Genomic DNA, 16,703 nt, shown 5'->3' with positions numbered 1-16,703 from the left:
ATAGGTCATCAGTAAACATTTTAAATGCATAATTATGAGCTCTGTTAGCAGAAATATGCTTAAACATATGCCGTCACATTTAAGTACCAATTATTGATGTACATGTTATTGACACCCATATTTCATTCGAAAACAAAAATATGAGTCCTCAATGCTACCAATTAACAGCACCATGGCGACAAAACTGTTTATAAATTACCCAAGTAACAAAATATAATAAGGAATTATTACTATCATGATAGCAACATTTCGTATTATCGAATGGAATTATTACTTTTCATGATAGCAACATTTCTTATTAGTGAATTCTGCGCTCTCAAAAATAGTACTATTGTTGTCATTCAAGGCCATTTTTAGAGGTCCGATGACTTTGGTTTAGGATAGCAGGCGCGGAGGACCCTAATCATTTTACAAATAAATTGAACAATTAAAATCTGTCGGTTGTTTCAATAATTTATTTAGGGACAATTTAAATTCCTTTAACACTTTAGCTGCCGTGTACCCTAGTCCGTAAAGAAACATTCATATGCGTCACGACTCAGTTCCGAATCATTACTACACGTAATAAATTATAGATGCAACTATAACGGCCGATAAGTTGATAGGGTTGGTAAACTATAAATGGAATTTATTTTTTATAAGTATTTTTATTTCTTTCGCAAAACTGGATACAAAACTGTGAATGGAAGTTTGTGTGATTGTTTGTATGTCACACCTTAGCTGCTCAATCCATTTATATAAAATTAAATTAAATTGCGTAAGTAATAGTAGGACTGCAGAAAATGGAAATAACTAATAAATACATTATTTATTTGTACTTTTTATGTTTATATCGCAACGAAAAGGACCCATTGCTCTTATTTTTTGTTTAAACAAAGATATTTGGTGGGCGGTTTTTTTTCAGTCAGTACACTAGACTATTCCATTTTATACCTTTCATAACTAGTTCGACAAACTTGCCGACGCGGCTTGTCCTAATTTTCTAAGGCTAAGGTTTGAATCCATAAACTTCATTACGACCAGTTTTGTTTCAACTTTAACAAAACGTCAGAGGCCAATTTAGACCTACAAGTGCAGAAAACGATGTTTTTGGTTTAAAACATGTGCAGATAAGGATTACCTTCTGTTGTTTCTAAATACATTGTTCTATATAAATATGGATTAGGATTCGAATTAGTTTAAGTTATAACAATCAAGCCTAGTTGTTGTTATAATTTTGCTGCCATAAATTTGCACTTCTTGCCGGAACTCTATTAAATAGTTAAATTATATGGAGGTAGGTGCAATAGCATTGAGGCACCATATTACACAGCCATCGCATCGATGGACTCGAAAGTGTATATTAATCAATTTTTTTGCGGTACACGGCTTAGTTTTAGTATATGAGCTTAACATATAATTATACTTGTATTTTACTATATCTATATAAATATTATATAAAACTTGTTTACTTGTAGAAAATGTGTTTTTTTTAGAAATATTTTGAAAATAAAAATGTATTTTTTTTAATTATTCCATCTTATTCCTATTTCAGCATATTCGTATAAAACAGTTTTTATATTTTTGGTAGTTACTAGATTGTGATGTTACACATCGTTTTTGCTACTATTTTCTCAGAAGTATTAAAAGGCAAGGCCATTTTCATGATGCGTATTACACATTTTCTTGCAAGAAAAGTAGTCACGTCTGAAATAGCGTGATAAAAATAAATAATTGACAGAGATACGTCGAAGAGAAGCTTGCTCGGCAATACTGTGCACAGTTTGAGCGTCAGCACACGTCTGGATCTGACGGGGGTTCTATTTCGGGAACGCCAACCTCACACTAATGCTGATCCAACTCTCGACACTCCTTTGTCTTATGAAAAGTATATCGGTCAATTTGCGTATAAAATTAGTGTGTTGATTATAAAAGTCTTCCAAAATGGGAAACTTACTCAGTGGTGCTTCAACAGAGAGTAACGCTTCAACTTTAAATAACGTAGCAAGTGAGAGTGACACAATGGAAAACGTTAACGTCTTAGTTGATAACAATGAACCAGTCATTGAAGAACAGTTCCATGATATTATAAGTGATGATGAAGAAACCCGTGCTAAAAATAAAGAAAAAGAAATGAATGAATTCAGAAACCAGTTAAGCATAAAACGTGAACAAAGAAAAGAAATATTAGCTCGACATAGATCTGAAAAGAGGGATTTAGAGAATGCTTTAAAAGATGAAAAAGAGTCTAAAGTACAATTATGTGAAACAAATAGGCTTCTTCGCGAATTATTACAGAAAAATAACATTGACATACCAGAAAATGTTGAAATGTCAAACGAGAAATCTTATATCACAGACTCTATTTCTCAGATGAGAGAAGAAATTGATAAATTAAAATCCAATAATAATAAATTAAGATGTGATTTAGCAAATTCAAATCATGCACTTCAAACGGCATATACAGATATTGCAGAATTAAGTGCCCAAAATACAGAATCTATTAAGCAAGTTAACGCACTCAAAGAAGTGATAACAGTAAGCAAGACTTTGATCAACCTTCGTGAACAACAACTTACTGAGGTGAGTCATAATTTATATATTTAAATTACATAACGAAGAACTAAATTTTCAACGATCAAAACAATACTTTTAACTATTACTGTAAAATCATACTTAAATCGGAAACATTTCGTAAAAATTAAGTACGTAATTCGTTCGTGGAATCAAAAGATTATAACACAACAGCTGATTTATAATTACCCATTTTCCAATTATCGACGAAACATCTTAAAATTTTGTATCCTATAATGTAACGTGTAAAAAATATTGGCTATTCTTCAAAACTATAAATGATTTAAAATGGCCAGGGCTATGACCCCTGCAAATATCAATGCAATATCTGATATAAAATTGTTCTTTAGATTTGGGCCGAAAAAAATACAAACAAAGAAGATCGTTCCATATTGTATTAATTCGTTTATGTACAGTTTTTTTTAATATTTGTTACTTTTTATGCAACTTTACCTATACTATATAAATAAAAAAAATCTTTATCAACGAAAAAAAGTGTTTTGAACAGCCAGTGCATTACTTAGTTTATTTGTAAAGGCAACGACCTGCAACATCGAGTACTTCCATCGGTCAGGGACCGCTATAATACGTCGCAGCATGTTGCCGGTGTTTCCCTTTGGCACATGAACTTGATGTAATGCCAAAATCTTTAGAACTTTCCTTTCATAAACAAAATATTTGTCTTCTTATTTAGTAATAATGACGAATAATGATCAAAATTAATACAGGAAAAAACAATTGTTTTGATAAACAATTCTTCTTTGTTACAGTTGAAAGACAAACTTAATGAAATAGAACAGTCTCTTGCTGATAGAGAAACAAACATGCTATCAGCTGATTTAAGACAGGAATACGAACGTCAGTTACAAAATATTCGGACATTACGTGGGTTATATGAAGAGCGAGCTAGATTAGCAGATGTATCAAGACAAGCTCTTGCTAGAGATCTAGAAGAGCAAAAACTACTTCTTGAGGCTGAAACAAATAAGTATGCTTTTATTTTTTGATCTAATCATTGAGTTCTTACGTTACCGTAATGATAAATATCTATTAATCTCATCATGTGTGTGTGCACACATACATATACATATATGCAGTTATGTCTTCAAATATAAAATCTTAAAAAGATCTTCAAATATAAAATCTTAAAAAGGTCTTCAAATATAAAATACTTTGTATAAAATTTGACAAAAAAAATTGCAAAACGATTAACAAAAAAAGTATCAATTAAAAAAAACTGTCACTTACAACTTCTAGATCCAATGATCTCAGCAATAAAGTTGAGGCACTTGAGACCAAGATTAGTGAGTTAGAAGAAACAGTTGGTGAAAAAAATAATTTAATATCTTCTTGTCGTGAGGAAGCACGGGGCTTAAAAGCAGAAATGTTGGTAATTAATAAGGTATGTAAATATTACATTGTATAACATAACTTAAGTAAACCTTGCAACAAATTTTTTTGTCGTTATAAATGGAAAATGAAGAAAAATCATGTCCTCATATTTGTTATCTTATTTTTTTTAATTCAAACATATGAAGTAAGTAATATTATTGTAATAATTCTTTGTTTTCATTAGTTATTTTCACAAGTACTATTGGGCTACAAAAATAAGCAAGATTTAGATAAACTAGTGCACCGTCTGGAAGAAAACCACGGCTTACTTACACAAATGGCCGGCAGAGAGAATGGTTCAGAAGTATCTACAGAGCTACCAAAGTTATTGTTAGAGATCGTGAGCCAAATAGACGAGGAAGACAATAATGACTTGAATATTAATACTAATGACCAAACAACCACGATTGCAGAAAATGATTTCCAGAAAACTGGTAAGTTGTATATTTTCAAATGGTTATTAATTTACTTAGGTTACTCACTCTGTTTTATTAAGTCACTGCGCGAAAGTTGATTCGCCATGCATGAGTAATTGTTTAATTATATTACATATTTCAGTTTTTTTTAAGTTTCAATATTTAATTTATTTAAGATACCCACTCTTCACTCAATACTACACCTGAAGAAATAGTTGAAAACCTTCCGAAAGTCTGGCGTGTATTAATGGAATTATTAAGTCATCAAAGCGAAGCTGACACCAATACCTCCGAGAAAGTAACAACCTGCTACAAGTCAGTCGAAACAAAATCAGGACCAGTTCTTGTGCCAAGCGTTAGTCAAACTTACATAAGGCTTAAGGTAAAATTATAAATTCAATCAATTAATTAAGAATGTACTAATCACATTTATAAAAATATGTGACTCATGGAAAATATATGTGCCTTAAATAGACAATAATATGTTCATGACCAACAACTTACGTCTTTTATAAATATAGATTTACTTTTATTTGTTATAACAGCCAACCAGTTTTTTTGTATTGTAATAACGTTATTAAATTAACTTACAGGATTTGATTCTTGAAAAATTGACTTTGATCAAAGAAGTAAGCCGCATGAAACAACTGAATACGCATTTAGAATCACGTTTAGAAGAACAAGAAAGAAGACTTTGTCTTGTTACAACCGAATTAAGCAAAACGTGGCACGTCGTCGGTAGGTTACGGCGTCATCATCATCAATTACATACGCATGAAAAGATACTTAAATACGAACTACAACAAAAACGAAAATTACTTAATGAGCTAAAGGAGGAGCTTGAATATTGTCGTGAAAAATGGGAACAAGCGAGGGAGAAAAATACTCAATCTGAAAAAGACTGGCGCAAGCTAAGAACTGAGTTTTCAAACAGAAAATTAAAACCAGAGCAAGCCGCTATTAATAATTCTGCTGAAAGTGGTTACAGTGATGAGAGACCTTCAGATTCATCGGATTCAAATGATGAAAGCGAGTATGTTGAAACAAAGCTAAAATGTAAAAAAAAGCTAAAAAAATCATTTGAAACTATTATAGACTCCAGTACAGATTTTAATTTGGCTGCGGAAAGGGAAGATCCTGCAAGTGATTTGTTAGATGTAGCAGAACTTCCACTTGATACTCAAGAAGATAATCCTGAGTGCGACGTGTCAGATTTATGTAAAAGTGAGATTATCTTAAAAAAATTAAAAGTATACGATGAAACTGAAGATGAAATAGCTGATATGGCTAATGATTCGTGTGTAGAAGATATTTCCGTTGCGGAAAATTCCATCGCAGATAATATAACGTGTGATAATACAATTTTTCAAAACAAAAACCTATGTGATCGTGATAGTAATCCCCATATGGAGGAGATACCGACACAAAGAAATCAAATAAATGAAAATGATACAGAGATTAATTTTGAACGCAAAGAAGAAGAAGTTAATGATTCTGAATGTAAGAATGACATGGACAAAAATATTCAAAAAACGCAAAAACACTTAAATCTCTGTAAGGATACAACTGAAATTCCTGATTCTAAGATAACAGAAAATATACCACAAGAATCCACACCAGAACATTCAGAACAAATTACAGAAATCGATTTTAGTGCAATATTAGAAAATGTTAAAAAACAAAAAGAACGACTTCAGTTAAAAGACAAACGCTTAGAAAGATTAGAAAATGGATGTTCATCCGTTGTTTCAAATATATCTAACACTCTTAATTCTGGAGATGAAATGATTGCTAAATTAGACACCTTGCATACAAATTTGAATCAAGGCGTACCAGTTCAAACACAGTTACAAAAACAAGACATATGCAATATTGAAAATCAAAATCCAACTGATTTTGAAGAACCGTCATCATCCAGAGATATTGACCACGAAGCTAGATTTGCTGCTCGTGATATACGATTGAAAAGGTTGGAAGAGCAAACAAAATCTCTAGTGAGTAAAGTAAATAAAACAGCAACGAAAGGTGTAAAAATCCATTACAAGTTAGAAGAACTGCATAATATTTATGGTTCTGAAAATTCGAGATCCGGAACGCCATCAGAAGATACTGAAGATATTTCACAAAATGATGACGAAATGCCAAACTAATAATCATATATCTTATTTAATATATTGCATGCAAACTATATTAAAACACAAATAAAATATATATATAATTGACAAACGTTTTATTTACCAATCATATGTAGGTATAAAAAAATATCAGGTACGTGATTTGATTTTATTTCTTTCACAGAAAGTTTTAACACAATTTTACAAAAAAAAAGAAAACAAAACAATTTAAGCACATCCACAATGTATATAACATTAACTAACTTAAAATTATCAGACCAACTCCAGCCGTCCATTTAAAAAATATGTATCCAACATAAAAATCTTCTTAGTAATTTATTCAAATCTAAAGCTCAATCATCACGTTTGATACTAGTTTTGTTGCTGGATGTATCTGCTTCTTTTATTTTCTCATTACTAGTAAGACTGTCTTCAAGCACTGCGACCACTATGTGCTGTACTTTATCCACCATCTTACCTGGTGGAACACCATACAATCGCCACGCCCATATCGACAATAATAACATCTCAAAAATCATTATAATATTTTGTATCACTGAAAAAAATTAGACTATTATAACACATTATAAACATTATATTATTCTTATGTTGATAACTTTTCAAAGCAATTGCCATGTATTTTTCAGAAACTACTTATATGCATGTACATTTTTTTTGTAATATAAAAAATATTAGGTACTTACTATTGACAAATACTGAAGGATGCAAAGCCATGATGCAAGGTAAATCAAATATCTCGGGTATAATTTTTGCAAAGCCGCATTGTAACTTAACAATCAAAAGCACTAGCTGCAACGCTAGGAATCTGGGCCTGGGAGTGATTCCTGTCGCCTCAGCTGCGCGCACGCACATTATAACACCCCATACTCCTGACAATATCGACACAGCGATAAACGGTTGAATATAGATAAAACTGTTTAGGTATAACATCTGAAAATTAAAAGAAATCAGTTGAAAAACAATTTAAACCTTATGATTTCGCCAAAGACCGAAACAATAAAAATTACAAAAAAAAAATTATATCTACAAAAGTATTTGCATTTCTCCTTCGATTGTTAAATGACTTTATGATTAAATATCACGACAAATTAATTATTTTATGAGTGTCGTGACACTTGCAGTTGAACTATAAAGATAACATTGACGTGATCGTATTTAAATTTTTACCATATCTTCAGCCCAGAGCGTTAGAACAATCAGGTACAATATAGCTTGGATTACAGGCATCTGCAGAACCAGATATCGCAACCAAGTTAAACTTTTTCTGAAATCATAACGAGATATTATTTCACAAGATATTTCAACACTACACTTAAAAATTTATAATGTGTCTAGGGAATTCATGTACAATATAACTGTATCTTTGTTACATTATGCTCTTATAAATAGTAATCAATAATAAAAATCAATCCTTCTTTGTTTGTTTCGTACACATTCCCATTAATTTTAATGAATGAAAATTTCTCGCGAAAAGTACTCGCGAAGGTTTTATACTTCTATCATAGTACTACGAGTCTCAATTTAAAAGAGGTGGTGCGCGCATCATGTCTAATAAAATAATATAAGGCATTGCAACGCATTACGAGTATTAGCAATCACAAATACACACAAAGTACCATTATAGATATTGCTTAATATTACTTTATATTAATTTTTTTCCACAACTATCTTGTCCGTGAGCACGTTTAATGAAAGCTGAAGTTTGTCAGGATAAAATTTTAGAATAGGTATATCGCATCATCTACTGTATCCTAGTAAAATTTTATCTTAATTTTATCTTAAACGAGCCTTTCACGCCGAAGGTTGTGGGTTCGATTCCCACCCAGGACAGACATTTGTGTGCATGAACATGTCTATTTGTCCCGAGTCTGGGTGTAATTATCTATATAAGTATGTATTTACAAAAAAAAAAGTAGTATATGTAGTATATCAGTTGTCTGGTTTCTATAGCACAAACTTTGTACAAGCTTAATTTGTGATCAGATGGCCGTGTGTGAAAAATGTTCCAGGATATAATTATTATCATATAATATTAAAGAATGATAATAATCTCGATATCAAAATCAATATTTATACTTTTTTATTAATATAATTTAAACTCTCAGTCAACGCAACATGATATATTATTTTTTTATAAAAATATAGTAGATTAGACGTTTTAATTATAACTATGAACAGCGGAGGTCAAAGCAATATATTGAAGTGGAGTAATTTTTTTTCTCTACAATTAAGGTACCAGGTATTAAATTAGTTACAGTCGCTTAGTAATTACAAAATAATTGGTAATAAATATAATGGAAGTAACTAATACCCGTTTCTTAGAATCACATAAAGCTCAAAGTGTCCTGTCACGTCAAGAGTATTATAAAGATAATAAACATTTTAGTAACTATGTCAATTAATCAGCTCAAATAAAATTTATTTCCTTAAAATTATGCAACGCTGATTTTTTTTAATAACAATTGATTCAATTCTACTTAATACAACGCTGATTGAATGAATTAATTTTATAAATAGCATTAATACGGTTTCTATATTTGCTTACTTTTGTACTTGCGGCCTCGGCAATATACAACAAGGCCAACAACAGCATGGTAGCACCCTGGTCTCCATTAGAGACCCTTCAGATCGTCTAAAATCAATAATAAAATAAGACAATTGATATTGTACTTCTCATACAGAATACATAATTAATAATTTAATATGAATTATTATATACTCCAAAATATTTAAGAAAATTATATTTTTAAATTTAATGAATGAACAGCTCAACATATATAAATTAAAATAAGCCCAAAAGAACTTAGACTTATATAAAGTGGTTTATAATTAATAGTTAAATAATATAATAATTAATGGTCTTGTCTTACCTGACAAGTTGATTAGTACCTCCACACTCGGCGATGATTAGAAAATAGAAATGGTACATTGCAATCATTACAGCCTCTTGGGATATCGCCTCAGCTAGGATACGAACGCGAGGCAAAATAGTTGTAAGGAGAGCCATTGCTGCGACTAGCTGTGTAAAAATTTAATAAAAAAAAAAAAAAATTAAGTTAAATTGTTTAATATTTGTTAGGTAAAAATGCAAAATAACAGCAGCCTGTAAATGTCCCACTGCTAGGGAAGGACCTTTCCACTTGAGGAGATTATTGCACCAAGCTGCTAAAAATATATGGTCTAGTTTTGTTTTGAATCAGATTATGATATAAAAATACTTTTGCTTTATAATAAACTGTATTTTTTTAATACTGACTTAAGCTACACATTATACAACTACAATAAAAGTTAAAATAAAGTAAAGTAACAGCCTTTATAGGTGCCACAGCTAGAACACACATGTGGCAAAATTTCAATCAAAATAGACAGGTTAGGTTTCGTCACATGTTTTTATGATTTCTTTCGAGATGATTTATAAACACAAATTAGGCACATGTAAATTAAGTTTTTCCTGCGGGTTTGAAATCATCGGTTAAAATTTATGCTTAACCTCTGGGCAGTCGCTGCTCTTTAAACAAGACTATAGAAATACAAGTAACATATATAGATAACACTGTTCTAAATTCAAAGCTTTAATACATACGCATATGTATGATTGTGCTTATTTCAAAATTACACGAAGAAGTAAGTAATCCTTGACATTAATTTTTTTTAATTGGAACAAATAATTAAATTACCGTAGTTTTTAATGTCTAATTGTCTTTTTGTTAAGTGAAAATAATTACTTTAGAACGAGTGACTCATTATTGAGTTGTGAAATTCTCACGACCTTATTACGTCGGGTCAAGAACGACTAGGTTTAAAAAAAATATTTTTCCCAAGTAATAGAGAAGTACATATTTACTTATAAAACATTTTCCTCTCCAATACGTTAGTAAAATGTAAATGTTTAGCTTTTATGGACAGGCTAGTTAGAATTACGTAAAAACTTTCTTCTTAATAATTTATGTAGTATTTAATACAAATATATTTTTATTCGATTCATAAACATTAATTTACGACATATGTGTTTGCGCAGTTGTTAGATTTTTTTTATTTCCACTTAAAATAACAAAATAATTACAATTTATTACTAAGACACGATAATTTTAAGTAAAGAAGTTACTCTGAATTAAACTAACGATTACATAAGGACTTTATGTAATATTATGTCTGCATAAGGTACATTCGCTTGCACAAGTGAATAGAAATAAATATGTGTCATAAATCTTTATTAATAAATATTTTCCATAAATACTATTGTATAAGACAGAGGTTTTTATGAAACATAATGTCAATGCAAGGTACAATCGCTTGCGCAAGCGTATAGATTGAAAAATATATTTATTTTAACTCGTTCGGATTTTTTTATCACATTCATGAAAAAGTTACTTAACATAATTTCCTTTTTGAACCATTTTACTTTTATCATTCTTTCTCGAATCGATCCGTCATAATAAACAAAATCGGCCATTGTTTACTTCAATTGATCTTTAAAAAGAAAAAGTATGCAAACAAATAGTGACTAAAATGTCAAAATAATTTCGAAAAAAATATATTACCTAAGGCTTTACCTGAACGAGCTATTAAGTATGTTCTAATCTTTAGCATATAGGCTAATTAATTTGCTTTTAACTATACATTACTTCGAAGCATTCGTCGTCAGTTTCTTACGAAACGACTTGATGTCGACTTATGCAATATCAACACTAGTCACTCACAACAAGAAACAGACTTGAAAGGCCAGGATGTTTGCCGCTGTTAAAGTCTTGTATACGAGAATTTTAAATAAATAATTGTAGTTAACACATCGGGATATTTGGCAATGTCGGATGTTAATACCTATAAAATGCTGAAGAAAAACCCTTTAAAACATAAATATATTGATAGTTAATTACATTTAGTATTGTTACCGTCGTTTCATTAATAAATTATAATCACATTTTCTTTATTTTGAGCTAGAATTTCATTTTTAAGAACCCACTGTGTTGCTCTACACATATAACTTGATTAAACATACATCGCTCTTGATATTGAAAATAAATAATTCATTTAAATGAGATATTATCCAACTTGAGTTGTGTTTTTGAATCATAGATAAAAATAAAATGTCGACACAAAAATAGAACTACGTAGTCTGCATTGCAATTATGAAAAAGGATAAAACCTAACATACCAAGCCACACTTGCACTTGCTTCACTTATAATTTTGTTTATAATTTGAAAATATGTTATACTTACTGGATAAACAGCCAAAACAATGGCTAAACTTGTGCTCGACTCTTTCCAATAGCGTAGCGCGGACCGTAAGGTTGAAATATAAAGCAGACATAATACTAGCACCACCAGTAATCCACCGGACCATATTATCCATGCGTTAGTTTTTAGAACTGAAAAAGAAATCATAAATAATATTTAAACCAAAATAAGACAAGCCTAATACTATATCCTAATGATCTTATGTGAAATTGATGAGTAAAATCAATAATTGGGAAAAATATGTAATTTTCAATTATTAATACATATTTTCTACCTGATATAGTATAAGTAACGTGTAATAAATTCGATTAGCATACTTCGATATAGATACATACATTTGATTTAGCCAACCTACCGCACGAGCATGTAAGCGATTATGTCTCTTCATATAAAAAATAAAATTTGAGTCGAAACTATTATGCTAAATATTTTTTTAAAGTTTATATTGTACTAGTTTTCGCCCGCGTGTTAGGGGAGAGGCAGATGTTTGGTATTAAAAAGCACTTATGTCCTCCCTTAGGCTTCAAGCTTGCTTCATACGAAATATCATTAAAAACTGTTCTGTGGTTTATCCGTGAAAGCGTAACAGACAGACAAACAAGTAGTACGCTTTTATAATATTTTCACGGAAGTGTCAAACTCAAATCAAACATTCTCAACAAAGACTCAATAGAGACAAAACAAATAATTAAACAAATATTTAAGGTTCTCAATTAATGATAGTGCTTATCTTTTTGAAAATCCCGATAGCCGTAACGATTGACAATCGAGATTCACTCTACCTAAGGTTTATTGTTTTCCAAATAATTTAAAAGAACAGTAGTTAGGCTTATTTATTATGAACAATATTTTTGTTTGTTATGTATTACAATTTTAATTTTTCTTCTTGTCTTTTCATTATATAAGTACCTACTATACCGCAATATACTGCAAGACATATGCAGTTGTATATGATGTCACTCTGAACTTTTAATTAATTCAATTGTAACTGTTAAATGAACTAATGAAATCAAGATCAAGGATAAGTTATATAATACAGAATCTGAGGAGCTAAATGCATAGTAATGTTAATTAATTAATAAAAAATCCTTAATAATAAAATGCGTTTAAAGTTTTTTTGAATAAGGACAAGTAAATACATATAATGCTTGGCGGTTGGTCTAGTATTATCTTTTAATGGATACAAATTTCTAAAAAGATAGACAACCGGTTGGCTATTAGATGAGAAGATACCTTCGTTCCTAAGCACTGGCATTGTTAGAAATATAAACTACGGGATCTAAGACATTATGTCTGTTCTAGTAAGTATATAATTGGTACACACATGTCAATATAAAGTATGCATCGCTGTTTCACGGATGAATATATATATTCCAACAGTCTGTGTCAGGCTTAAAAAACTCAGTCTACATTTTTATTATTGTGCAAAGATAAAACGCATGTTATTAAAAAATTTAAAAATATATAAGAATAATCTGTAAAAATTGCAACGAAACATTCGGTTCACATCATTGACGTAAATATATTACAAAATTAATTCATTTTTTCATTTCAATTTTTGCTTATGTTCTTTATTTTTTATTTGTATTTCGTGTTACGATGTCATTATAATTAAGTCCATTGATAAAAAGTTTAACATTAATAATTACTTTTCATAATTAAGCCCTTTTATTATCAAGATAACTTGTACAATATTAAATTACAAAATAAAAGTAATAAACTACTCTATAGTAAAGTACTAAGTAATTTCCGAAAATCATTATAAAACCTCTTTCATTTATGGCAAATAAAAAACCATTTTATTTAATTGTTTTTGCTTTTTTTCGTGCCAATTAGTTGATTGAACATTAATATGGACGAATTGCTGTTGACCTTTGCTGCCTTTACGGATGTCATTAACCCGAAAACCGGAAATATATCAAAAAGTTATAGTCAAGGAGAAATTCCTTTTAGAGTATCATTACCCCACCTTTATCATATTGAATAAAACGGGTAATTTGCTAGGTATTTATCTATATAATAAATAAAAAACAATGTCCTCACTGACTATGACTGGTTGTCAACCCACAACCGAAACTAATAATAATATTAATGTCCTCCAGTCCGATTTCGGCCACGGCGGCCAATCTCAAGAGAGATTAGCCAACTGCACAGGATAGATTATAGTACACAAGTATTTGCGCAAACACAGGTGCACCCCCTATTCCCTAACTCATAATCCGATGGGCAGCAATCAGACACGACTGGAAAGAGTTCAGGCGCAGAACCAACGGCTTTGCGTGCTTTCCAAGGCACGGAAGTATACACACTTCCAACATTCAGACTCCAGGCTGCTACAAAGAATTTTTGACAAAAAACCCCAATAACTTTTTATTGGCCCGACTTGGATTTGAACCCAGTAACTCGGGGTCTGCTGCCTTATATCTATCCACTAGACCAACGAGGCAGTAGTGCATAACCGAAACTATAAGACGTAGAGACCTGAAATTTTTGACCTTCGTTTTGAAGAGGGCACATTCAGAAAAAAATTGCGAAATTTTGATTTGAGGGGTGTACTGCACTACTACTCTCCAACTTTGTCATGAATTCAACTCAATCATCAAAATGGTTTTAATTAAATCATAAACAATATTATTGCATAATTATATAAACAATAATATTTTTATTATTATTATTAACAATGTCATCATTACGTCTCTACAAGTCCATATATTCCATAGATCCATAGATTACAAATAATTGTGATCTATTAATAGTAACACATTAATTAAATAATAAAATAAATTAATATATTTTTTAATTATAAAAAATTAAGAAAATTAAATATAAAAATAATTGAAGCGATAAATTCTATTCGTGGTTTTAAGCTTGACCTAATTATAGAATTAAAATTAATTGAATACAATGAAGTCATCGTTTATTTATTTATTTTATTTAAGCTTCTATAATTCCTTAGTATTAATAATAGTGGTTTTTTTTATATTTTTGGAAGATAAAAGTTTTCTTAGGTACCTAAGAAAACTATGTAGTTTATTTTATAGGTACACATATTACCTGCCAAATTTGAGGCGAAATCAGGCTGAAGGCTATAGCTATGGCACAATAATGTTGTATTAATCGCATTGTTTACTTCTGGCAATGGTGTCTCAGCACTTATGTGACGAGCTGCCAAAACTCTTGTTCCGCTACTTTCAGCACTTAACAAATCCATTTTAACGTTTCTATCGTATTATATAAATCACTTTCTATTTAAAAGACTAAGAAAACATTTTTAATTCACTCCAAATATAAGGGTTACGAAATACGGCAAAAAACACGTTATACAGTACAGGTATCGCCGACGGTGTCTTGCACACTGACCGACCGATTCGTTCACTTTCTTTCGACATTTCAGTCTACGCAATGCCTAGTGTTGTACAACATCCTACAAGGTACAACGGATACTGCCGAGAATAATACACAATACACACCCGCAATCATCAAATATACCATGATAAAGCGATCGAAACACGATAAGCGTCATAGCACACCATAAATTACTCAAACAAACTTTATCTGTTATTGTCATTTACAGTATATTCTTATAATAAAAATACTTCCAATTAAGTGAATTGTCGGTATCGATGTCAATTTGTCGACCATACATCAACACTAAATAATATGTTTTTTACAATTAATCTGTATGAGGTAACAGAGCGAGAGCCTCCGACCCGACTAACCGACTTTATGCTTTGATAATCACTGGTTTTGTAATGCGTAAAAGGATATGTATCTATTTAAGCCGTTTGTTGGATATAACTATTAAATTTAGTTGTTGACATATTTCCTTTTAGCTCATTTTGTTTATTTCTGAGAATAAAACTCTTTATAGCAACAAAAAGAGAAAGTAACGAGGTCATTGCCGGTTCCACTCCGATTGAAACGTCGTAACACAGATAACCATACAATAGTTTTCATATTCATAATATTTTAAGATGTTTCAATTCGCCCGCCATACATTTTTTTGTAATAAAGTACCTATATAAAAAAGTAAACACCTCTTATTTAAAATTAAGATATATATTAAAAGTTTTTAGATTTCGAACCGAAACCGAAACAGCCTGTGAATGTCCCACTGCTGGGCTAAAGGCCTCCTCTCCTCATTTTGAGGAGAAGGTTTGGAGCTTATTCCACCACGCTGCTCCAATGCGTGGTTGGTGGTGGGGTTATCCTTCTCGAGGAAAGCCAGTTGTTGTCAAGCTGGTCTAATTTGACAAATCATTCTGATGAAACTTATTCAAAGATTATCTCAAGCTGAGCGAGGGGAAACAGTAATGAACGTTTAGATTTCGATTTTCAAAAAATAAATATTATTTAAAAGTCAAGTACAATTTATGTGTTTTGTTTAATTTTTTGAACCGTCCAATCTACCTTGGAGAACAACTTCCTTCTCTACAAATAATAGATATTAGCTAAAGCATTAAGTGTATTACCAATATAACGAAAATAACAAAGTAACCATGTTAAAGTTTAATAATATTATCGTGTAAACAGTAGGAACGATAAATTAATTTAGCTTTACACACCTTATTGTCGTCACGAGAAAGTTTTTTTTAGCCTATCCCTGGTTTTTAGTTATTACCTATATGCCTTACTAATGGAATGAAGTCTTCGGACTCTGTATTAAGAATGCGCGTTCCACAAGGATTAATTTAAGTTCCTTTTCAGTTTTCGATATTAATTAATGACTTACCTTTTTAACTTAAAGGTATTTGTTTTCTTTTTATGTGAGAGGGGGGTAAACGAGCAGAGGCTCACCTGATGGAAAGTGACTGCCACCGCCCATGGAAATCTGCAACACCCGAGGGCTTGCAGGTGCATTGCCGGGCTTTAAGGAATGAGTACGCTCTTTTCTTGAAGTTTAGTATGTCATATCCAGGATACCAGGATTTCCAGAGGTGGAGAGGATGGAATTTAGAATTCTGACACG

General features: G+C 30.9%; 2 protein-coding genes across 2 annotated transcripts; one reads left to right on the top strand and one right to left on the bottom strand.

The window, feature by feature from the left end:
• The first annotated feature begins 1,743 nt into the window (after nt 1-1,743).
• Nucleotides 1,744-6,578, top strand: LOC126769582 (uncharacterized). Its single transcript, XM_050488443.1, has 6 exons — nt 1,744-2,562; nt 3,324-3,541; nt 3,811-3,955; nt 4,130-4,379; nt 4,538-4,743; nt 4,955-6,578. Exons 1-6 carry the CDS (start codon nt 1,924-1,926, stop codon nt 6,509-6,511), a joined length of 3,015 nt encoding a protein of 1,004 aa, XP_050344400.1. The 5' UTR covers nt 1,744-1,923; the 3' UTR covers nt 6,512-6,578.
• A 20-nt stretch (nt 6,579-6,598) lies between these two features.
• LOC126769583 (organic solute transporter alpha-like protein) lies at nt 6,599-15,221 on the bottom strand. The gene is made up of 7 exons (XM_050488444.1): nt 14,789-15,221; nt 11,717-11,865; nt 9,367-9,515; nt 9,042-9,128; nt 7,664-7,760; nt 7,180-7,426; nt 6,599-7,031 (listed from the first exon to the last, which is right to left on the bottom strand). Exons 1-7 carry the CDS (start codon nt 14,943-14,945, stop codon nt 6,829-6,831), a joined length of 1,089 nt encoding a protein of 362 aa, XP_050344401.1. The 5' UTR covers nt 14,946-15,221; the 3' UTR covers nt 6,599-6,828.
• Between the last annotated feature and the right edge of the window lie 1,482 nt (nt 15,222-16,703).

The sequence above is a fragment of the Nymphalis io genome, chromosome 7 (genome assembly GCF_905147045.1).
Source record: "Nymphalis io chromosome 7, ilAglIoxx1.1, whole genome shotgun sequence".
In the NCBI taxonomy this organism is placed as follows: domain Eukaryota; kingdom Metazoa; phylum Arthropoda; class Insecta; order Lepidoptera; family Nymphalidae; genus Nymphalis; species Nymphalis io.
Note: the sequence above shows the minus strand (reverse complement) of the source record. Positions and strands in the feature narration are given on the sequence as shown.